The 26,591-nt window shown below is 31.4% G+C and overlaps 1 protein-coding gene across 11 annotated transcripts in view; it reads right to left on the reverse strand.

Moving 5' to 3' along the window:
- The window catches only part of LOC132725406 (rho GTPase-activating protein 21-like), a 68,534-nt gene that overhangs the window by 22,416 nt on the left and 19,527 nt on the right, over positions 1 to 26,591 (reverse strand). For 8 of the 11 annotated variants that reach the window (XM_060710518.1, XM_060710525.1, XM_060710523.1 and 5 more), the window contains 3 exons: positions 22,590 to 22,733; positions 3,077 to 3,113; positions 991 to 1,232 (listed from right to left, as the gene is read on the reverse strand). In XM_060710518.1, coding sequence (XP_060566501.1) covers positions 991 to 1,232; positions 3,077 to 3,113; positions 22,590 to 22,733 — 423 coding nt within the window. Of the gene's footprint in view, positions 1 to 990; positions 1,233 to 1,728; positions 1,855 to 3,076; positions 3,114 to 6,659; positions 6,778 to 12,795; positions 13,523 to 22,589; positions 22,734 to 26,591 lie in introns of those variants that run through there. The other 3 variants (XM_060710522.1, XM_060710524.1, XM_060710526.1) reach the window with 3 other exon arrangements.

The raw sequence follows: 26,591 nt of genomic DNA on the forward strand, positions 1-26,591 counted from the left end.
TACAAGCCCTGTACATATAGTATGAATGTTCACCCTACTGAGAATATAATGACTTGTTTATACAACCAGTATAGAGCCTGGCCAGCCTGTGTGTCCAAACCAATATAGAGCGTGTCCATCCAGCCTGAACAGACTCTATACAGTTAACTGCTTTATTGAAGTATTCTTACACATAACTTCCTAAAATCTGTAATGGACGGTTCTGCTTTCAAAAAGACGACAACATTGCACAATTTCAACGACTAACAAGATTAAGTGTTAATGTTTAAATTCATCAAAGAATTCAGATTATCAATATCACAACAGCATCAAAATTGCTTCTTTAAAACTCCAATACATAAAAGAATAATAATAAGTAATTAATAACACTATCCTTATAGCCATTCTATCCTTCAAATATTCACATTTTCTGATGTGTCAAATAAAATATTTCAGAGAAAAAAAAAACCCCAAAAAACATCAATAAAAACCTGGTAGGTCTTGTGTGTTGTGTATAATGAAGTTATCTCAAAATTCCAAACATACATGGAGAACATTGAACCATTCTCATATATCTAGTATGTCATAAACATCAATCAGTTTAAACCTTTAAGTACTGTATCATGTTAAAAGATAGTAAAATGTTTCAACTGAAAATTGACCCATATTACAGTTTTCACTATCATCATTATTATGTAAGTGTGCATATCAAATTTCTTCTCCACTTTCTACAAAAAATATTTTGTTGAGTTTCAAGTGACTTGACACTGTGAAGGTCATATGGCAGTTTTACAGTTTTATTAACACAGGAACACAACAGGTGCCCCTCTGTGCACGAGCAGGCACTTGAGTAGGACCACCGTCATTTCACAGACAATGTCATGGTCATGTGGCAACTTTCCAGATAGATTTCTTGACAAATGAATACCTCAAGTGGTCCCCCATGCATTATTTCAGACATGTAAGTAAATTCTCAATCATCTGTACTCTACCAGGCATTTGTGGACTTACCAATTGTAAAATATCTTCTTCTTTTGGTACAACTAGAATACTAAGATCTTTGGTGGTTTGTTGAATCAGGTTAATCACTTGTCCGTAAGATTTGCCAGTTACTGGTTCCCCGTTTACTGATATAATCCTGTCACCGGCATTCAAGCCTGCCTTTTGGGCAGGGCCACCTTCCTTGACATTTTTTACGAAAATAGTATCAAGGGGTTGTAAGTTGCCTTGCTGGACTCGTTGAAAGTAGAGTTCTGAAAATACAAATAAATTATGTATTATTTTAAGATCTGTAATATTTGTTTTTAATCTTATAATTTGCATCACCTGATTTATCAATAGCTCATATAAATACCTATAAATAACCTTCGAAATTTTTAAATCGTATTCCTCAATTGATAAGAAATGGGGAAGTCTTTTTATATTTTAGTCAGTTTTTATAATATCTTATCCGAAACATTTGTAAGGATCAATTTTTGGACAATCATCATTATATTAACACTCAACCTTTAATTCAACTCAACAGTGAAAAAAATTAGCATAATGTCACCTCAAATATTTCACCCCCACTTTAAATCTATGTATATCCTCATAAAATCAAGCTAATGTATAGCTCTTATTATATTCTATAAACCTAACAAATAATGCTGAAATTTATGATTCAACTTTATTCCCCATAATGTCCTCTCGGGTCATAAAAATCATTTCCTTAAAAACGGAAATTAATAAAATAAACATATTGTCACTTACATAGTGTTATTTTGTAAACTCCGTTTTATATTCAACATTAAAGTGTTAACATGATTTATTATCAGTTAATGTATTTTGATAACCAACAATTGTACTGATGTAATGTAACGATTGTCGATGTTTCACACAGTGACAAATTACGCTATCTTATCGTTTTTTTATCACCTGTCCTACCTATTTTATAGCCTTTGATAGATATATATTAGACACCGAACTATCTGCATACACGACAATACCCATACATGTACAGTGACAGGCCAACATGAAACGCCAGGCAAGAAAACTATGTTATTCGAAACAGGAAAATGTTTTTCCACGTCAAGCCTGCTATGTAATAGTGCATGAAAAGACAGCATTCTTTTCAGTTTAGACACAAAACAATTCAATCAACCAGTCTAGATGAGGAGACTTATTTTCAAGGACATTTGATTCATCACGATCCAGATTTCTTCCACATGGTCGTACAATCCTTATTTTTGTTACGCTTTATATCTTCCCCAGGTTGTCATGCAACTTAACCATGTCTTATAAATCCCTTTTGCATCAATGCATTATTAACCAGTTTTCTTATGTGTAAATAAACTTCATTTACTTAGGCCCTGCAGCCTTAAATCCACACCACATTACTAAACTTTTCCAAGAAGTTTTTTTCAACAAATCAATATATCAAGGTCTTTATATATTAATATGTATCTATATAAAATGAGCTTTGACCTCCGATGTAAATCCAGTTATTTTCATAAATCATTTAAAGATATGAAATATGACAAATTACTGCCATAAAGAGGGCATGTTTCAGTAATAATCCTTTGATTAATTTACAAATTATGCCCTAACAATGCACTGAACTCAAGTAAACAGCTGTTTATTATTCTTATCTTATGATTTAAAATATATGATTTATAGATTTATAAATTCATAAACTTATGATTTATTGACATATCAGAACAATGATACTTCCCATATTCTTCTTGTAAAACTAAAAATTATGTCACTAAATTACAAAAGGCAAACAGATAAAAGTTGTCTAATAAAAAGGCTTTAATTACAGGTACCCTATATAAGCCCCTGAACAAAGTAAGTCTTAACAATTTAATTCAAATTTATTTTTACTACATCAGACAAAAAGAAAAGAAAACAAGTCACACAATATCCACATCTCACAAAATAAAGTGTTTGAATTCTAAGTGCCTTTGTTCCCATTTAATGAGGGTTCTGAGAACTGCAAGAGAAATCAGTTAACTTAAGTAACTGCCTAAATAACCTTTTAGATATAATATATGAATGGAATCAATGGCTGTCTAACACAATGGCCATACAAAAATTAACATAAGTATTAAGAACAAACCTTCAGTTTCTTCATCATCACTAGCATATTCTCTTTCCTGAAATGAAAACAAAAACAACTTGTTAATAACACAGTTTCAAACAAAAATTTTACAGAACAAAAACAAAAACTGAAATCAATTAGTGAAAATTAGGGCAATAAATCCATCACAATTGTTTCAGATTTGGCACAGTTATCTACTTCATTTACTCAACATCTGAAGAAATTCTTAAATTCTGAATAGCCATAACATTATCTATAGCCAAAGGTGCTCAATTTAGCTGATGAATTTAATGTGTATCTAATTTTAGCAAGCCAGAATCTTAGTAGCCAGCATTACAGTATTATCAGTATTTGATCTTCATAAGACATTAAGCCTTCCAATGTTTTAAAATACAAATGTATCTTAATGAATGGACTTGTCCATCTAATCCAATCTAGACAAACCATTAAATGTTTTTAGAAAAAATTCCAAAATATGTACTGAATTGGAAGCAGTGTTTTAAAATACAAATGTATCTTAATGAATGGACTTGTCCATCTAATCCAATCTAGACAAACCATTAAATGTTTTTAGAAAAAATTCCAAAATATGTACTGAATTGGAAGCAGTGCAGCACAGATGTACTGGCTGATTTTGGTTTGCACCAGTTTACTTGGGTAGAATTGGTCGCCACCATGACTAAACTACTGATTCCTAGACATGAGGCAAAATACAACTGAACAAAATGTACTGTGACAAATATAAAGAATATGATAAAGAACAAGAGCTGTCAGAAGGACAGCGCGCTCGACTTTTTTAGTGCTTGCCTATAAAACAAAACTTTGACAGTTAAGGGCACACAAGACTTTAACTAGGAATTTCTAAGTACAAATCAAGAAACATTTTCACAGAGTTATCTTCTCTTGCTTACAGATAGGTCTCATGATGGCACATAAGAACTCCAACTTCCAAAGTAATATCTCAAATGGTTAAGTCAACAAGTGGACAAGAATGAAAATCTTAACTGAGTTTCTAAGTCAAAAAGGGCCATAATTCAAATAAAATCCTTAACAGAATTACCTTCTCCTGCCCATGTTTTGGGACCATGATGGTAAACAAGTATTCCAACTTTCAAATTAATATCTCAAACAGTTCAGTCAAAAAGTGGACTGGTACTAAAAAACTTAACCAAGATTCTAAGTCGATAAAAGGCCTTAATTTTTAAAACAAATCCTTGACAGAGTTACCTTCTCTTGCGTACAGATGGGGGTAATGATGTGAAATAGCATTAAAAGTTTCAAAGCAATATCTCAAAGGGTTAAGGCAATAAGTGGATTTTACCCATATTCAATGTATTTTCTAAGTCAAAAAGGGGCATAATTCTGTCAAAAACCTTGACAGAGTTATGTCCTCTTGTCTGTTGATGAAGGTCGTGATGGTAAACAAGTATGGTCAGTTTCAAAGCAATACCTCCAATGGTTTTGAAATAAAGTGAGGTGGTACAAAAAACTTAACCTAGCTCAATACACTTTCTAAGTCAAAAAAGGGCCATAATTCTGTCAAAAACCTTGACAGAGTTATGTACTCTTGTCTGTAGATGGAGGTTATGATGGTGAACAAGTATGGTAAGTTTCAAAGCCATACTTGTAATACTTCTGAAATAAAGTGGGGTGGTACGAAAAACTTAACCAAGGTGTGACGCCAACGCTAACGCCGACGCCGACGCCGGGGCGAGTAGGATAGCTCCCCTTTTCATAGAAAAGTCGAGCTAAAAAATCATTTATATACATTTTATATTCATTTATATACAGGATAGAGTGTTTCATATTACCATAAACTTACTTACATATGTAAATTAAATGTACTAGATGTCCATTAATATTACCAATAACATAAAACAGTTAAATTTATTTACAAAAAAAGAAAATCTTACCTATTAACCCTAATTATTGGTTTATTTAGAAGTATTTTGACACTGACTTATGCATTAAGACAACAAATCAATTAATTTATCAATCAATCAATTAAGTATAAACAGAGAATAATTGGCATGATCCCATTTAAAACTCTTAATTTTTATAAATGATCAATATTGCCACACCATTCAGATTGTTTGAGTTATTAAACATGTACCTGACACAAATAAATTTATATAATATCTGTAAATCATCTACTTAAAATAAAATATAATTTCCAATTCAATATTTTACCTTTAACACTTAAACTCAAGGTTCAAAGTTATCAATCAGTGTGGATAAATAACCTATGTAAATGAGGAGATAAAACTGCAGAATTAAAATGAGCCGTGTCACGCCAAAACCAACATAATGGGTTTGCGACCAGCATGGATCCAGACCAGCCTGCGCATCCGCGCAGTCTGATCAGGATCCATGCTGTTCGCTATCAGTTTCTCTACTTGTAATAGAGTTGGTAAAGTCTGATCAGGATCCATGCGGTTCGCTATCAGTTTCTCTACTTGTAATAGAGTTGGTAAGCGAACAGCATGGATCCTGATCAGACTGCGCGGATGCGCAGGCTGGTCTGGATCCATGCTGGTTGCAAACCCATTATGTTGGTTTTGTCGTGACGCGGCTCAAATATGTAATATCAAGCTATAAACATGGCAAATTATTACACCTACATGACACCTTTAATTGTTAAGTTCTGTTGTAATGTTATACAATTTCTAAATAGGGTTTGTATAAAAGTTAAAATGATAATGGAAAGCATTGTACCATTGTGAATGTTTTGACCTGAAATCTCTTTGATGCTTTAATTTGAATACATTAATTGTATACACTTTTTTTCAAACAATTTGTTATTTTCAATGTGAATCATTTCATAAAAGGAATATTGAGTGTCTTAATGGCTTATATACCTTGTATGTTTGCAACCTTTTATTGTTATACAAAACTATTAAAAGAGCAAAGCCTATAATAAATCTTAGAGAAGTCAACTTTATATACATTAGCATATCATACAATAAATCTTAAATATGCAAGTTATTGGAGTCTTATCAATTAATCTAAGATAATGGAACACCTTTAGGTTACTCACAGTCAATAAAATCTAAGAAAGGTCAGACAAGTTACAATTCTAAGTTATAGAACAATGACAGGACAGTAATAAATCTTGAACAACCCTTATATGGGCTTTTCTACAAATCTAAGACAGGACAGGTATAAAATTATAGGAAGTTAGATAAATCTGAGAGAGAACACTCTTACAGGTCTATCAATATCATCAAATCTAAGACAGTGCACTGTAACCTACATACCTATCAATAAATCTAAGACAGGACAGTCGTATAGGGCTATCAACAAATCTAAGACTGGAAAATCTTACAGCAAGTTGAATCATAAACTCTGAGACAGGGCACCCTTACAGACCTATCAATAAATCTAAGACAGGGCAGACTTATTTAGGGGCTATAAAATAAAAGCTATTAGATACCAGGACAACTCAGTAATAAACAAATATAAAATTGTCAATTAATTATATACAGAATGTTAGCTTAAAATTAAAAATTCAGGTATTGTACCATATTAAAGAAAATTTCGTAATAATTTCAATTCTATTAAATTTTTGAACACTTTTCATTGTCTAATCTAACAAACTTACCATTATTTTGGTTATTCCAAGAGAAAGAATCTTAATAGAAAATTTATTCAACGAAACACTTCTAATTCCACAATTTTCATAATAATATTTTCACAGAAATTGTATTTATCAACATGCATCATAAACACTCATGTATCACTCAAATCCACAAGATATATCCCCAAAATCCACCCTATAAATAACAGTACACCAAAATTTATTTTTAAAAATCAATTCATAGCATTCAACACTGGGAAAACAGTTCCATACAAATTCCAATCTACCCAAACCTACACATGTAATGTAAATGAATCTTTATCCCTCCTGTATGAAGGCAGCCAAATTTGAAAACATGAACTAATGATTACACATTACATCTGTATGTACCTGTTTTACCTATACAACTCTACCTGTTTCATTATTATTTATTTCACATTTTTTTCCGACATCCCCCATCAGTTCAACTATTATACCTATCCCATTTTCAAACCACAGTCATTCACAATGAAACTGCAGTGCTATTCAACATTTTTAACATTCATCTGAAATATGATGCTTATTATCCTAATATCATTGTATTTTACCTTTTTTTTCACCCATTAGTTTAAACACCAATAATGCACTGGTTTTATTTACATAATAAAGAGTAATTGTTGTGAGGTATAAAAAAACAAAAATGTCTAAAAATAAGTAAAACAAATCCATTTGCTTGTGGTTTTATAAACACCCAAAACATCAAAAACTGATTCATTAGTTTTGTAATATTTTATATACAATAGCTACCAATAAATATCCTGAAATGAGATTTTTGGATTTGTTGGGTCATAAATAAGAACTGTTATGGATTAATAAGGACTTTTAAGTTTTAAGGTCCCTTACTCACTGGTACCACAAGGCACTTAGGATTATACTTATTTGAGACCTGTGAATCTTATAAAAATGTCCCTTACAAGGTATGAACCATTCAGAGATTATAATTGGGGTCAACTACATAAAATCAGGGACTTATAAAAACACATTGTTATAAAGGTAATTTTTGTTACATGGCAGAAGCTTTTTAAACACATATCATTAAAAGAGTTTCCAGCTTTCTTTGGGGTTGGGTTTAAAGGCACATTGTTATCGGGTTATGCAAGCCTACAACACCTGAGTCCTATGTAACCTAGCTTGATCTACATGTAGCTACTCACACACTTATGGCCAGTTTCATCATATATAGCAAATGACATATTAAACTTGAGCAGAAATTATAATCATAAGTTTTTTTTATATCATGATGTGTCCATGTGCCTTTAAAATCTACAGTTTGAATGTGCCTTTAAAATCTACAGTTTGAACTTGCCTTGAAAATCTACAGTTCAAATGTGCCTTTAAAATCTACAGTTTGGACATGCCTTTAAATCTACAGTTTGGACGTGCCTTCAAAATCTACAGTTTGGAGGTGCCTATAAAATCTACAGTTCGAACAGTGGTAACACATATTTATAATACAATTTGGCACACACTTGACGCAGTACAGAGCCTCTGTCAAATTGTTTATGTTTCAGTACCAATAAATTAACAACTGAATAACATATAGGCTATTTTCGTTTCCCCACCTGTATAAATAAATCCCCCCCTTCCACTTTCTACAATGATTTACTGTATCAAAAGTGCAATTAACCTGGTGTACAAGTCATAGATGAAATTTATATCTGAAACTAACTAGAACTGCCACTATCATGGCGTGAATACCCCCCCCCCCCATACCACTTTGTCAGAATCAACAGTGGCCATTTAGAACTCAAGGACAACCTCCCTGCCAAATCAGAGGTTAATAAGCCAGTGCATTGCTAAGTTATGTATTCTACATGCTTCAAATGTGAAAATGTCAAAATCAATACACTCTGGACAGGCATTCTGAAGCAATTGAGTGGAAAAGCTTTATTTTGACAAGGGTCCTGTGACTTTGACCTTTGACCCAGTGACCTCAAAATCAATACGGATCATTTACTAATCATGACTAACCTCCATGCCAAATATGAAGACTGTGGGTCATAGGAACCTTAAGTTATTGGGCGGACAAGCTTTTTAAAGTCAAGGCCCCTGCGACCTTGACCTTTGAGCTTGTGACCTCAAAATCGATAGGGGTCATCTACTAATCATGACTAACCTCCATTTCAAATATGAAGACTGTTGGTCAAAGGAATCTTAAGTTATTGGGCGGACAAGCTTTTTGAAGTCAAGGCCCCTGCGACCTTGACCTTTGTCCTGGTGACCTCAAAATCAATAGGGGTCATCTACTAATCATGACTAACCTCCATGCCAAATATGAAGACTGTGGGTCAAAGGAATCATAAGTTATTGGGCGGACAAGCTTTTTGAAGTCAAGGACCCTGCGACCTTCACCTTTGACCTTGTGACCTCAAAATCGATAGGGGTCATCTACTAATCATGACTAACCTCCATGCCAAATATGAAGACTGTGGGTCAAAGGAATCTTAAGTTATTGGGCGGACAAGCTTTTTGAAGTCAAGGCCCCTGTGACCTTGACCTTTGACCTGGTGACCTCAAAATCAATAGGGGTCATCTACTTATCATGACTAACCTCCATGCCAAATATGAAGACTGTGGGTCAAAGGAATCTTAAGTTATTGGGCGGACAAGCTTTTTGAAGTCAAGGCCCCTGTGACCTTGACCTTTGACCTGGTGACCTCAAAATCAATAGGGGTCATCTACTAATCAAGACTAACCTCCATGCCAAATATGAAGACTGTGGGTCAAAGGAATCTTTAGTTATTGGGCGGACAAGAAAAAATCGCCGGACGCCGGACGGCCAGACAGACGGACGGACGGACAATCTGATTCCAGTATACCCCCCTTACAACTTTGTTGTGCGGGGGTATAAAAAGTGCATATTTTCTTGGTTTTCCCAAAGACTAACTTGCCAAAGGTGAAAAATAATCAATTAATTGGTCAAAGTTAAAAAATAAACAAACTAGACTAAATACTTTTCTTCAAACATGAAAATAACATGTGGTAGAATTTTACCTGTATGATATATTGGTCAGCAAATTTTGTACATAAAACACTTTTACATACATGATTTTTTTCATTATATTCATTATTTCATAATAATTCAGATTTAATCAATAAGGTGAAACACATTATCCCTGGAGATAATGAAGTTCAGTCCAAGCATTCAAAAATCAGTCATTATTCTTCACCAACAAAAAATAAATAATTAGTTTTTTTAAAGTATCAACAACTGCCATTAATAAATTCAGACACAAAATCTATTTTATATATCTGTTTGAGCCTAAACAACAATGTCCTCTTTTAATAAAATCAAATCCCCTGTACCACTTTTATCATAAAATAAAATCTATAATCTGTCAAATATTGCTTAAGACACACTGTACATAATTATAAATCATTTCCAATCATGAATAAAATTAAATTCTAAAAAATCATTAAAGAAAAGAAATTATGTAAAAAAATAGAAAAATCAAACCGTCAATGTAATATCCAATGGCTAAACTGTTGGACAAAACTCGTAAACAAATTTTATACCTGACTTCTGGACCACAAGCCTCCAGCTGCCCTAACTATATCAATTTATCTTCCATACATCCAGAAGGTAAAAACATTAAACTATAGTAAAAACAATGATGACCTTTTAACTAACATATATCATGTATGAATATAACAGTGAAATTCTTTACATTTCATACACTGGTATGACTGACATTATTGCATGGGTCAGCCAATTAATGTAATATATAAACAAACAAGGCTTTTTTACAAGTCAAAATTACTGTGTTAGTCACCTCAAACAATGGTCGGATTTTGTATGTGTAATCACCTTACTGTATGATACTCATATAAATCCCTCATTAACTTGCTATAATTATCAACAACACTTCTCACAAACCCTAGGTGACATGACATTCCTAAAACATGTCATTTTGTGAGATGATGCTCCCTCCTTACAGTGGTCAAATTAACAATACTTCCCATTGATGTGGCATGACATTTACTATAATATGCAACATGATTTAACTCTTTAGAAATATTCCTAAATAATGTGACATGATATGAAAGTCTCCTGACTTATTTGAAATTCAAAAATATCAATCAATTTAACATAATCAATGTTACCTAATATTCCTTCAGATTGTGACATGACATTTCTTAATACCCGTGACATGACATACTTAATTCATGTCACATAAAACTCTTGTTCTAAAATGACATGATAAGAACCTCTACTAGCCAGAAGACAGCAGGTAAGAAGTTCTGCAATAAGAATGCTACCTCAATGCCTGATATACATTAACATACATCTTTTCAATCTGTTCTATGCAAGATATTAGAAATAGCTCATTTATCTTTTTCACCTATCATTCTGCTGTATGATGGATAAACAGATAGTTACAGCTAAGCTGCAGAAAAAACAATTACACACAGAAACTATATGCATGGCACTGATGCAGAAAATACACATACCATTGCTTTAGTACAAAAAAAGCTCCAACTATTTCTTATTAACCTGAGTGAATGTTGTAGAAAAATTTTTTAAACCCTAACCCTTACATACTTCAGCCTCTTGATTTTCCCATTATCAATTTATTTGATATAATGATGAAAATTAAAAGTTGGTCAGCCAAAAGCGGTGCTGAAGTTAGGCCAATGACTCTAATATCAAGCTGGTTTACTTTTATTTGTAGCATTTTATAATATGATAAAGAATTAATAACAGTCTTTACTAATTTGAGAGAATTTAGATGGAGGTAACACCATTTTTCACATTCAAACTTTCAAATATTACAAAACATACTGATTACTACAATATATATGAATTGAATCAACACCCACTGCACCTTATTAACTATATAATATTAATTAAGTTATTTCCTTAAATGCATGTACCGTATATGCCATAAATGCTGAAAACAATGAAGGAAATGACCTAGCTTGATATGAATTTGTTGCTACTGTTGCTAACACTGTGGGTGATCTACTTACATCACATGGAATGTGTTAATGATATTACCACATTGTGCTCTCTGTAACCCCTTCCTCATAGATAACATACACATATAGTCTAGTTATACATGCCCTAGCATAAGTATACTTTTTAATTTCCTTTGTCATATTGTTCAGATATGAGTAAGATCATAGCATAAGTATAGTAACTATGGCAGGCTGGCAGACAGACAGACAGATAATCACACATTTAGCAGCCTGTACACAATCATGTGCAATCTGACAAGAGACCACTATAAAACTGGTAGCTCTATTTTGATACTATTTAGTTTAAATATATTGATCTCCTCGCCTCATTTATCATGTAAGGTTGGTCAGTGTCCCTTTTCACTCTTCAGTTGACAGGCATGGCCTGTAACTGTTACTACAAGAAACCATCATTCATGGGTTTTACTATTTTAATCCAACTGTTCAATAATATTGGAAGGCTAAATGAAGGCTAAGTTTTAAACATAAGTTTAATTTGCAAAATGTTAATTATTACAAAAATTGTAGGATTGGTCTTGGCCAAAACAAGTGTTTATAAAATCATTTATTTGTTTTAATGGAAGTCAATCATGTTAAAACAGCAAAAAAAAAGTTATGAATTTCAACCAACTTCCTTCAGTGACAGTTTTATTAACTTTACTCAAGTTTAATACACACAGATGCTGCAATAGTCATATGAACACTTTCCAGCATTCAGACAAAATCAACAGTTAGTCTTAATACAACCATTACTTCTGATCATAGCTTTACCACACAGCTGCCATCGTTTCTCATCATGGTTGTAACTAATCACTTATCAGCCCCAGCACATGTCACATCTCTTTTTTAAAGATCCAATGAATTCTTAGATTAAAAAGATCATTCTGAAAGAGTACAGCGCACTCCACTTTTACTTAGTGATTTACAGTAAAAAAAAAAGGGGCACAACTCTGTAAAAAGTTAACTTGAGAGTTATGGCACCTGTGCTTATCATGTAAGATAATCACAGAAAGCCAGTTTCAACCCATTCCCTTCAGTAGTTTTTGAGATACCAACTCTGTGCAAAAACTTAACAAAAGTGTGATGCCAACAATGGAGTGATCCTATTCTTTATTTAGTCAAGCTAAAAAGATAATATCATATTTAAGATGAATATACACACCATTCCTGCCCATTCCAACATCTCAAGTTCTGGCTCCGTCTCATCAAACTCATCCACAGAGTACATTCTTACTTCGTTATTTCTCAAATTATACTAAAGCAAAATTTGATTTTCAACAATTTCTTTTCCATAGTTTTATTTTCACTGTCTATTCCACATGTACAAACAGCTTTAAATATTATTATTAAGCATTATTCTACTACACATTTTTTAGTTCTTTTCTTACTCTATTTGACTTGATTCATTTCAATCCATTCATGATCACATTGCAAATTTCACAATGTTAACATTCTTGTTCTGAGCATATAGCAATTCTAAGCAGTTCTGTATAGATAGATACCAAGTTTTCAATTAAAAGATTTGTTTGGAAGAAAGTGTTTGGTTTTTGGAGCATCTGTTTTGGAACACACTTCATTCTTTAAACATTAAGATATAAAAGAGCAATTTCCTCACTAGTGAACACTTGTATGTCAACAATTATACCTTCCTAGAAATATATTATTTACCAGTGAAATTGTTACTTCACCTCTTCAAAGCACTTAAAACGATGGCTTATGAGCATACATCCTTCATTAACCTGAAATTTTAAGTGCTTATTTATGTTCTATATTCAATGTTTTAATGCTTTAAACATATCTCAACCTCTTTTAGCTGCAACCTTTGATGCGGGTGGTTATAGTTTGTATGAAATAATCAAATATTCTGCTTGGTATAAACCATAAGTCCAACTTTTTCTCTTGTTTTTTACTTCATTTGAATTACTTTTTCAAAGACTAAATAATTTAATCCGGTATACACTACTTTTTTCCTAACACAATATGCTTATTATCTACGTGATCAAAGATATCTACGAAAGTCTCTGGAATTGTAATTTAACTAATTTCCATTTTTTTTCAGTTATTCATGTTATTATCGGGTAACCTTAGCAACAAAGAATACTTAATTCAATATTTATATATAAGGTCATTTTCTGGAATAAAGTGTGACATCTTTTCATATGACTTATATAAATAGTGACACGTTTGGTTCAAGCTTGTTAAAATGTTTTATATCCTGTTGCCAGTTCCATACAGAATAGTTCCTGTTCCACACCTAGAAATATTCCAATTAACCTTGCAAGGTACAAAAAAAAAAAAGAAGAATCAATCTTTAAAATTTGCAGAAGCCACATGTCTCCATATAAGATTCTGTGAACATAAAAGTATTATGCAGTATCCTTTTATCAAGTTTATTATTCAAACTAAACACCACAAGTAAATATTTAGTATTTTATCCTTTCACGAAAGTAGCACGAAATGCACGAGTGAAATAATTCCAAGGTGGTTATAACCACTACGAAAAGAAAAACTTCATACGAAAATAACACAATCCAATAATAAATGCTTTGGATGTTGTTTTTTTCAGCAGATAGGGAGGGTTTTTCAATGACAATGTGCTATGTAAAATGTTTGTTTATTAGTTTGTCATAGACTGTGGAATCTCACTATACTCAATATATTATGATGTAACTTGGCAGCCTGCCTTACTGATTGGAGGTTCTGCTGTTGTTAATTTACAATTCACTTTCATATCTTAAAACTAATTATTCTTCATTAATTTCTATATTCTTTACAAATTAATCAATTATTAATCCTCTTATACTCTTATTCTATAATTCTAACTAATTATTTCCCATTTAATTCTAAATTTTTTATGCTAGTCATCCCTGTGTTTCATATCTGCATTGTTAACCAATTATTCCTCCATCATGTCACAGACTATATTTTTAACCAATTATATTCCTCCATCATGTCTTAGACTGCATTTTTTAACCAATTATTCCTCTGCTCTGATTTAAGACTGGTTATAGTGTTATTTTTAATTGATTATTCTCATGATTTCTGTCTGTATTTTTTATCAGTAAAATATTCCCCTCTTTCATGTCTGCAGTTTTATCCTCTTCATTTATGTCTGCAATTCTTAACCAAGTATTCCTCTTATTCATGTCTGTATTTTTTATCAATTATTCCTAATTCATTTCTAAATTTTTGACAAGTTATTCCTCATTTTAACTTTATATCTTTTATCATTCTATCATTCCTCAATTGTTTCTTTTTTTCGACCAAATGAATCAAAATCTTGGAAAATGACTTCATCTATTATAAATTAGAGCAAACTTGAAACTATCATCATAATATTGTTTGAAGAAGTTTTGTTAAACAAATTTTTATAATCAAGCATCATACATGATAGTTTTGATTTCCCTTACACAGATGTAACCTGTATGAATAAAAGGCTAATCTGGTTGTTTAATGGTAGAATATGTCAACCATTAGTGCTAATAGCATTTTAAAAGGTACTCAATAATTTCAAAATCACCGGAAAACACTTATTTAAAAGGCAAGAAGGATTTTTAGTCAAGATATTGGTAATTAAAACTCCTTAAGTCTAATGAGTATATTGCCTAACCAATTCATGAACTTTGTCTTTGAGATTCTTGATATATACTAATGATTTGAATATCACTCAGGCTGAGAATAATTTTCATGTATCATCAAACACATCATGGAAAAATCATAACTAATAAAGCCACAAATTGTCATTACCTTTTACAACAGCCATGTTTATTATAAATTTTTCCTAACATTGATTATTCTTTCATATTCTGGTAAAGCAAACATTTTTCAAGAAAATACTAGTTCCCATCTATAATTAGCGCACAAGAAAAATTTGTAAACGGGCCTCCTTCGGCATTCACCCTCGCAATAATTCCCGTAATTCTTCTCATCGGGATACAATGAACAATAAGCGCAAAAATAATAAGAGGCAGTTAGAAAAAAGATCAGCATAAAAACCACCTCACTAATAATAATCAAAGGATTCTTGGCAACAATTATTATTGTGTTACTGTATACTACTTGCATTATTATATTCACTGCTGAGGTCATAACATTCACCAGCTATCACTATATTACCTGTGTTGAAATTATGATGTTAATGATTTATAACATAATATCATTTTGTCCAGGAAATCCTGATTTTTTTAACATTTTTTTCTTGATTATGCAATTTTAATTACATGTATTTTAAGTTTGTGTCATCAGTTTCAAAGTTAAAATTCATATTTGATATATCAAAATTGATATTTGGTTATCAAAACAACATATTTTGTACACTAAAATAGATATTTGGTATTATCAAAGCAATAATAATTGGCAAACCAAAATAGATTATTTATTTTGGCCTATCAAAAAGGGAGGTAAATATAGATTATTCAAATGTAACACATCTGGCAGATCAAAAAAAGAAATTTTATTATCAAAACAGCACAACACACTGGCATATCAAAAAAGAAATGTGGTTTATCAAAATTATAATTCTGGCAAATCAAAACAGATTTTTGATATATCAGAAACAAAATAACATGTTTAGCATAAGAAAACTCAAGAGTTCATAAAATAAATTCAACATTCAAAGCTCATAAAAATTTGGAAAATCAATATACAATGTATATTTGTTATCAAAACAATATAGATTTTGCATACCAAAATATATATTTCATTTTGTATATAAAAAACAGACAATATTATACATGGTCTATCCAAAATTATGCATTCTAAATAAATATTTCAAACATCAAAAGTTTTATTTATTTATTTTATTTGGTTAATCAAAAATATGTTTGACTTATCATTTTTTATAAGCATAATCTATTCTGGAAATAATAAAATCTGCATTTTAAGATGTGAACTATCAGCATAATTATATGATAAACATTAAGACATTTCTTTCTTAAACATTTCCTTGGGTCATTCTACTCTACCTTTATACTGACCCACTAAAATATTCAACCAGACCTCTTTTTTTAATTCTAATAAGATTAAATTCAGCTCATTACTTAATTCTTAACTTCATTCATTTTAAATTGGGTTAAATATTATTTAAATGATCCTTGAACAAATATTATTAGCTTATAACTGGCAGATTGTTAAGTAAATTTAAATATCAAAGCTGAGAACTAGGATGGTCAACAGGTTAGCTTAACACAGATCTATGACGAAAATCATCATTAACCACACAACCCTGCTCAAATTCTTAATTTGATGGACTTAAATTTTAAAAATTTTAGGGTCTTTTATTTTGGCTTAACCTGGTGTACATTACTTATTAATATTGCAATTCTAGCATGGATAAATTAACAACCCTGTCTGAGAGTTACCCACAGCAAAAAGGGGTCATATGCTTTAAGAAACTATAAAAGATACAACACATATTTAATATAACTATTATCAATTATAATAGTCTAGTTATACTAGACAGATGTGCAGACTTGCCTCATATTAATTTTATTAATGGTAAAAAGCAAGTCTTATAACCGCAAACAAAATCACAGAAGTTTTAGCAGAAAGAGACAAATTAAAAATCACAACGATGCCCTTTGATATGACAAAGACACTTTTTGTCTGTTAAGGTCATGCTATTGAAGTAATATAACAGTGACACATGTTTCATATGACTATATGAGCCGTGTCATGACAAAACCAACATAATGCGTTTGCGACCAGCATGGATCCAGACCAGCCTGCGCATCCGAGCAGTCTGATCAGGATCCATGCTGTTCGCTTACATACCCTGTAACAAGTAAAGAAACTGATAGCGAACAGCATGGATCCTGATCAGACTGCGCGGATGCGCAGGCTGGCCTGGATCCATGCTGGTCGCAAACCCATTATGTTGGTTTTGTCGTGACGCGGCTCATATTTATTCTGTAAGTTCCTGGTATCTGAAAACAAGTTTTTTTTCTTACTTTTGACGTTTACCAACATCTGTAATCCCACAGACAAGTTGCTTTCATATACCCAGTAATCAACAAAGTACTTACATAATTATGGAACAAAATACTTCTCTGATGTCATAGAAACAATAGCATAATAGATGTCTGATGTCATTCTTACAAAATAGCAGTTCTTCCTGGTATAAACCAATATATTATTTTATTAGACAGGGCAATAAACAAGCACTAAGACACCCATATTATCATAACATGTTGTTTTACATAATGTTGCCAACTTTGTGTCATCAAAGAGAAATGTAAAGTAAAACAAAAGAAGTACTGGGAGGATATAAACTCAGTCACCTTGTAATTCTAAGTATCATTAACATACTAAATGCAACAGCTTGCCCTTGCCCGTGCAACTGGTATAATTAACCCTTACAATGATAAATATCTTAAATGGTCATGTGTCCAATTTTCAATCTCTACAAAAACAGTTATCATTTCCAGTAAAAATTTCACAATTTCAAAACATATACCGGTAATGACTATTGCAAATTGCAAACAGTGCAGACAATGATCAGGCTACCAATGAATGCTTAGACCAATGCATGCTAAGACAAATCATGGTGTGTTTTCCCCATCTATTTCCTTGATAAATGTAATGCAACAGCCAACATTTGACAAGTTCCGGATACTATTTCTATTCAAAGCATTAAACTTAAAAGTCCATCACAACACTATGAGAGGGTAAGGGTGAAATCATTACACAGTCACATGCATGCACCTTGTTGTCAAGGACATGGAGTAACAAGAAAATGCTGAATCTTTATAAAATTACTATCATTGACAATGGTGGGGTGACCAAGAATGCCTAGAAGGAAATACTTTTTTAAACTCTTCAATTTATTTAAATTGTAACATACTAGATTTATGCAAGGGGATTTATTATGACAATAACCATCTCTTGATCTAACCTCAAAACATTGTTTCTTTCTCCATAATGACATGCATAGTGATAGAACAAAAATAGACGCTTATTCCTGAATAATGAAATTCTGTTCCTGGGTAGCGGAATTCTAAGCTCTATATATAGTGACAAGACATGCTTTCCTCCTCATCATCATCATAATTGAATACAGGTGAGAATTACTAGCAGATCTATTATTTTGATTGTACTATTAATGCTACAAGTAATTTCCTATATACTTCTAATATATTCGTTAAAAGCATGTGCACTCTGAATCACTGCAGTGGGTCAGTAAATACTGCCGAAATTACTAATGACAGTGCTTCAATTATTATTGTACATGTGTGTATGAAAAATAAAATATAATAGATAATTTAGATATATTAAAAATAATAAGCAAACTTAACCCTTAACTTGCTGGAACTGGAAGTGAATAAGCCTTTGCCGCTAGTAAAGTCAGTCAGGCCAGCCTAGAACATCCCTGCAGTCTGACCAGGGTCTACTACAATTTTGTATATATTTGGAAATCTTCATTAAAATTTTGAATGGACTGATCAAAGCTGGGAATTCCATTACACAAATTCTGCAAGACGCAGGGTCTACTAGGAATTATATGACCAAAATATTGTTGGAAACTGGGCATTTAACACAAACAAAAACCCAATCATGCTTCACACTAACTGGAGGTTTGCAGTCCCTCCCCTCCCCTCCCTCTCCCCTTAAAGTGGTAATTTGCTGGGTTGAAGACGGAACCTTATCAGAACTTTTGGGAATTCTTGTTTCTACATGTTAAAGATCTGATAGGACTTCAAGCTGACAGCAATGAAGGTAAGTTTAAAAGGGTATTTTAATATATTGCTGTTTATATAATGATAACTTTATTTTAACTGGAAGGGAAGAAAAACTTGGGTGTATTAAAAAAATTATTTCTTGGCAATATTAATTTGCCCTCAATAATCTTTTTAAAGTACACTACCAGTGTATGCTGGCCTATTCAGTGCCTTATTCCAACATAACAATTGAAGCTCCGGTATGGTCTGTTTGGAAAATTTAGGCACCCTTATATCAGTTAAATTACTTGTCTATCTCTCAAAAGTTAAACTGTTTTTAGGGAAAATTTCCAATACTGGTAAATTTTGCAAAATAGTTTTAAACCGGCCGGGCCAGTCTTGGAAATTTTCACTTAAAACAACCTTTAATGTTTTTGTCTAGATTGAAAGATGGACAAGTCATTTAAGTTTAGTTAGTGGGTTAACGGTTAAAAGAGCTAGTTCTGTGGATAATGGTCCATGCTTTCTGTATATAACCCTTCTGAAAACATTTGGCAGCCTCATTTGTATGAAATAATAATCAACATTTTATCTTATTTTGTCTACAACCTAATTATGCTTTAATCCTCAGAATTTTTTATGTGTCTTTTGATCTTCAGGAAATCTTTAAAACATCATCTAAGAAAAACATAATGATTTTTCCTAATCTCTTTTTTAAAATACCCTGTATTCTTACACAGTTAAAAAGAAGCCTATTCCCACCGAGAATACAGCAAAGATAAGGATCTTAAACTAAAAATAATTATTGTTTGTTGCTTCATTCTGACTATCCTGCAATTTTCTGAAATAATTTTGGCCTTAAAATATTCCGAGCAAGATTCCTAAAAACAATCGCTTAGAAGAGGAACCCCACTAACACTGTATCTGAGTTTACAAACAAAATTAATACACATTGAAGAAAAACTTTACATTGTCTTGCAAAATAACTTTTTAATGTCTGGCCTAAAACCCTGTTGCTAAACGTCCAACTAACCTTTTTCTGTAAAATATATTTACCACCTGTTGGCCAGACTTTATCTTAACTTCATGTCTAACCTTTTGCCATTACCAAAAATATAAATATATTTATATACATTAAACAGGAAAAGCTTTTATGATGAATTGAGAAATCAGCAAAACTCCTAAAATAACAGTAAACATTATTATAAAATAAACAGCAGTCCCATCTGGTAAACATTATAAAAGATTTTCTATATACTCCATCAATGTCAGATTTTTTTTTTGTTTTAGCAGACCGTACTTTTTCTAGTAAACAATAAAAAAAAAATTTAAAAAATTTTTTTTTTTTTCCCCCCCCCCCTTTGGGTGTAATATTGGTACCCAAAAACCTTACAAGTTCTGGTCCAAGTCCCTATTTTCTGTAACAAATCCCCGGCATTTAGGTTGGGAACCAAGCTTCACAAAAGTAATGTAAACAAGTGTTCTATGCTTAATTACAATTAAACTTTCTCCGAAGTAAAAATTATAATATCGTTGGTATAAATTTACCTTTGTTATGGTAAATCTGTACAATGAGCATTTATATAATGAACTTGGAAGTGATTTTATATGCCAACATTTACAGTGAGTGAATGTACCAAATTGTGCAAGCTGGCCTCATACTGGTTATAATTGAAAATAATTATCTTGCATAGCACCAAAACATGAGTGGTACCAAAAGACATATATTATGTAACATTAATTTTGCTATAATTATACTCTTACTTGTTTATTATAACATATTTTAAAGTTGTGTTCATCTCTAGGAGCCTTCAGTCATAAATGTACTTTCATAAAAAAATATTTAAGCAACAAAAAAATAATCACACAAAATTATCTTAAGGCAAAAAAATAACTGCATCACAGAGTTTCAAAGCAGAATAACTAAATTTAGAAAAAAATAAACAACAAAAAAAATATTCTTTTTTCATTCAATTATTCTGGAGTAATAACATGAAAATATAAATCTATGATTAAATTATGTTAGCAGGAATCACTATAAACACCGGTGAAAACTGTCAGGTTCATTAAGCTATCAGTCAAGATGAACACACCTGTTTTATTTATGCCATAAAACCCTGGAAATTGGCTTCCATTAACTAACCAATCAGCTATGTATATCAGCACCATACACCCAAACAGATAACAGCCTGTATTTATCTTATACTATATTCTAACATATTTCACCAAAAAAAAAAAAAACAAATTTCATCAAGTTCTGAATGGGAGATACCAGCAGATTTTTTATATAATAATTATGTAAATCAAAAAAAATTTGAATAAAGAAAATAAAGGTCACTTATTCTAACCCTTTTCAGGTTGAATAAAAATATTGTATAATGAAAATTGCTTATAATGACTTTAAATTGGAACAGCCCCTTTGATATTTGGAAAGAAGTCAACAACTCAGAACTTTAATAGATTCCAACAATATGTAAGCTGGCCTGAAACTAAACTACTCTCACAGTTGTTGTTAGTTAGGTCCCAAAGAGAAATCAATTGGTACATGAAATTTTACTGAGAAATATAATTATATAATTATGCATATCCATATTTTGATTTCCTATCCAATTTATCAGGTCTAAAAAATATTTCTCAGCCTGCTAGAAGAAGGCAGATAAAGTTAAAGAGCATGAAGCATTCTTCTAAATGGTTTAGATATGTCATGGTTACCTCCCTTATTAAATTGCTTTCTAAGCTTATACAAATAGGTTTGATTTTTCCAGTTGTGAATTTCGCATTGCCATTTATTATTTTAAGGTGTTTTATTATCAAGTATTGAATTTTTTGCAGCCAACAGAAAGGACTCTGGCCGTGAATATAATGTTCAGATATGTAGATACTTGTACATGTAACAAATAGAGGTGCTTTTTTGCCACTAGGTTTGATTCTCCAGACGCTACAAGTCCCTTTCCTTATCATTATTCATGAAATCTTTTCTACGCTCATTTGCACTGTACCTCTGCTCTGGCATGTACAGAAGTTCCTTGCAAATGTGAAGGCAACAAGTACTGGTAAACTGCTTGAAAGCCTACCCAGGAATGATGTGGCGGCTGAACTCTGCTCTGGTAAATTCCATGTGGCTTACTGCAGTGATTAAAAGCGAAAACTGCCAACACTGTAAAGTCAGTCTACTCTGCACATTAATACAGTCTGACCCGGCTCTATAATGTTGGTTCCACAAAGCAGACCAAGTCCTTTGTAAACACAAATTAATTTCTAAAGTTAAGGGTTTATTTATGATCAGAAATAAAAAATTTACCTTGAAGTCTTTAGGTTCTCCAGGTGGATAAACTATAAAATGTCTGAGAGTAAATCCAAATCCTCTGTCCGTTCTTGTTATATTTACAGTTCTTGGACCCTTTAATGGGGTTGCACGTCCATGGGCCGAGTGCCAACCATCACTCTGCAAGGTAAAATAACGAAATAAGTACACAATGGTCAGAACATTTCATTAAGTGCAGTGATGAGTTTTTCTCATTACATAACAGAGACTAATTCATAAAACATAGGGGACACTATTCTTATATGAATGTTTTTTTTGAATTTTGGAAAGGACTACTTCCAAAATACTGTATGAAAGAAATATGTTTATATACTTATTCCTTAAGAGCAAATGGTGCATGCACAAATTGAAAATATCATTGCTAAACTGAACATTTCATTTTGTTTACATACGAATTAGAAACATTTTATGCTACAACTTTTTGAGAATCAACCATGAGATTATGTAATACACAACATAATTTCACTTTTCTAACATTTTTTTATCTTTTTTTTTTTGCATGTGGCATAGTTTTATATTTTAACCCTTTAAAGCGGCGAGTAATCAAATTACCTTGAAATAAACTTTTCAGATGGCAAAGTTTAATATAAATATCCTTTGATAATATATCCTCACTACAATGATCTGAACCTATATCCTTTTTTATATTAACAGATAAAAAACACAGAAAACATCAAATTCAAACACAGAACGCACACACTGAGGTATTTAGGTTATATGTGTGAAAACAGGGTTAACTTAACTCGAATCAATAGAAAAATATTGTGACAAATTACATCGTAAAATGTGACATATTTGACAAACAAACCAGTACAGGGTTTAATTAGGGCACAAAATTCGGTACTTAACTGCGATCTTTGCCCATGGGGACAAGCTTATTGATCTAAAATCGAAAAACAAATTTTTATGTCTGAATGCTTTTTGTAGCCTACAGGAGATAATTTATGTTATATTTGCACTCTGTTTAAGATGAGCTATGTAATTTAACATATTTGTTGTTTTTTCATTTAAACTTCTAAGTGTAATGTTAATACAAAATTTCATCTGGAACTCATATATAGTTATATCCACAAGAAACAGATGTACATGTGTTTACTTCATCAAATATAAACAAAATGTTACCCTATATTGTAAAGATAATGTATGGGAAGTTATCATAGTTAAAAACTTTTTTCTTAGTAAATTATACGATTTACATAAGCATTACTTAACAGTCAATATTTGTATTTTTAAACAAAATACAGTAGTTAAATTTGGTCAATATAATAATAATTTTAATAAGGTACTAATTCATGTTTCTTAAATTCTACTAAAAGTGTTTCAAATCATTCCAGATTAGACTTCCAGGAACTTCCAAAGTCTGAACTTTTAGTGGACAGCATTATAAGGCCCACCTATACCTTGTTGAAGTTGTAGACATTGTAATTTTATAGACACTACATTATTTCAAACTTAATGTCATTAAACAAAAACTTGTGTAAAATTACATTTTTTAGTGAACTATTTCATATCATTTAATAAATAACCATTGTTCATGCTGGGGGTTTTTGAATAAAACCTAAAGCCAAAATTTGGTAACCAGGTGGCGGAAAAAAGCCTTAAAAACAAACCGGACCTTTAATAATTTATTTTTTTTTTGCGCTGGTCTTTCCCTCCCCTTATAAATTTTTAAACATTTTTTTCCTTTGTAATTATTTTTTTTAAATTTTTTCTTTTAAAAAGATATTGGGGTTTTTTTCAAATTGAATAAAAGACGGGGTTTTTTCTTTTTTTTTTCCCAAAATAATTTTGAAAAATTTTTAGGGCAGGTAATTTTTTCAACAAAATTTTTTTCTACCCTAAATAAATGTACTTCCATTATTAAAAAACTTGTAAATTTTTTTTCACAATAAAACATTTTTTTAAGTTTTCAAAATTCAAGATTTTTTTTTATATTTTTTTCCCAATATCTCAAACCAGTTTTTTTTAAGAAAATAAAAAATATACTTACACAAAACCTGTTTCCCGAAAATGAAAATGTAATACAATTTATGTCTCACTAAGTTATCTCACTGTTCCCAAAAAATATGTCAATTTAAACTATTAACACTCCAGTAACTGTTTTAAAATGATGATTAACACTATTTTACTATATTGCTATGTCATCTCTGTACCTTAATCTGTGGTATACATAAATCAACATAATCATGTTGACTCTAGATAGATATACTCCCTCATGTTTGCACTCCTCTTCCAGCATTCAAACTTATAAAAAAAACATTTGTTTAAAAGTTTAGTGACACAAGATATACCTTGAATTAAACTTCTTTCATACATTAAAACTCAGGAGAGCTGACCTTGAAACAGTGAAGTTTTCACATAGATAAATCTTGTATATATTTATATAATGACAGTGTAATGTATGTTGGTAAGAAAGTTGATACAAAACATGGTTATACTAGCATCATGCTTGACATATCTTAAACTGACATAAACTGACAGCTGCGGCACTAAATTATACACACCAGTAGCAGTTAAACCCTACAAAAAAAACAACATACATTGCTCCTGCATGTGCAGTGCTTTACAACTGTGAAAGGCCGAGATAATTTAAATGTTTTAATGAACTTCTTATCAGATTATCGAAACTGATTTCCTCAAACCTGATTTCTTTATCTCACTGACATACAGTCAACACATGTGCTTCAAGTTTACAAACTTTTTGGCACATCAAAATGATCAATTTGTATTTTACTGGTATTTAATTCCTTCCTCAATAAAAGAACTTCAAGAAAACAAGGTAAATATTATAAATTTGTCAGGAAAACATTTCTACATGTATATCAATTTCTACTTTAATTATAAAATAATATAACTCAAGCATATCAGTGGACCGGGCCAAACTTCAAATAAATATTGCTTACTTTATAGTCATGTTCTACAGTTTAAAAAAAATTCAAACTGTCAATTTATATACATGTATGTCTGCTAAAAAACTTTAACAATCTTAATTAATACATCAACAGTCTTTGCCACTAAGCTAAGGCCTGAGTATGCAGTATTATAGAGCCTCATTGTCACACTGTTGTCAAAACTTTCACCTTTTCATCTAAAAAATTAATATACCCATGCAAATATAAACAGTTCAGGAAAAAAGACGGACAAGGTTTAAAAGAATTTAGTTTGACAATTAAAGTATAATACTAGTAGTAATTTAGTTTAGCTTGACAAAAACAAAAACAATAAACTTATAACTAAACAAAGCCTCTAGTTTTTTATGTAAAGCTTGAATTACACCTATAGGTCTGCTTGCATAGAATAATTTAATGACTGAAGACTTGCAGGTTTCTTAAATTTCAACAAAACCCAAACCATTAAATTCAACCTTAAATTTATGCTCAGGATTTGAGATAAATTAACATCTTATCAATGATTTACTTTTATCATATCTCTAAATCATAGAAAATTTTTATCCTGATTTTCAAGATTCAAATGTCAAGTCAAGTAAATTATTTAAAAAGTCTGATGCCATCTGTGCAGTTAAACGATGTACTCATTTTCAATTTTTGAAAGATATTTTGAAAACCATTGCTATTTAGACACAAGAAAGATATTATTTATCAGATGCATAAACTTCATGGCTTTTTTTAAGCAATAAATCAAGGATAAAGAAGATTCTGCTTTTCTTCATATAACTACCAGAGAAATTTTCAATATGGCCAACTCAAGATTTCATTTTTAAAGCGAAGTTCTACTCCATCCAAGTATTCTTTGAAGCACAAAGTGTAAAGCACCAATTCAAAAGACCTTGATTTTAAAAATCTCACTCAAAGACTGATATTGTCTGTAATTTTAGATGGAGATATCGAAGCAGATCAAACACAGAAAACAGTTCAGTCCCCACATCTTTCCTGGTCAGGCTGTCAAGCAGTTTACCAGTTCTTAAGTTGCCTTCACTTTCTCAAGGAACTGATTACTTCTGTACATGCCAGAGCAGAG

The sequence above is a fragment of the Ruditapes philippinarum genome, unplaced genomic scaffold (genome assembly GCF_026571515.1).
Source record: "Ruditapes philippinarum isolate M1 unplaced genomic scaffold, ASM2657151v2 ctg289_1_1_1_1, whole genome shotgun sequence".
Taxonomy (NCBI): Eukaryota; Metazoa; Mollusca; class Bivalvia; order Venerida; family Veneridae; genus Ruditapes; species Ruditapes philippinarum.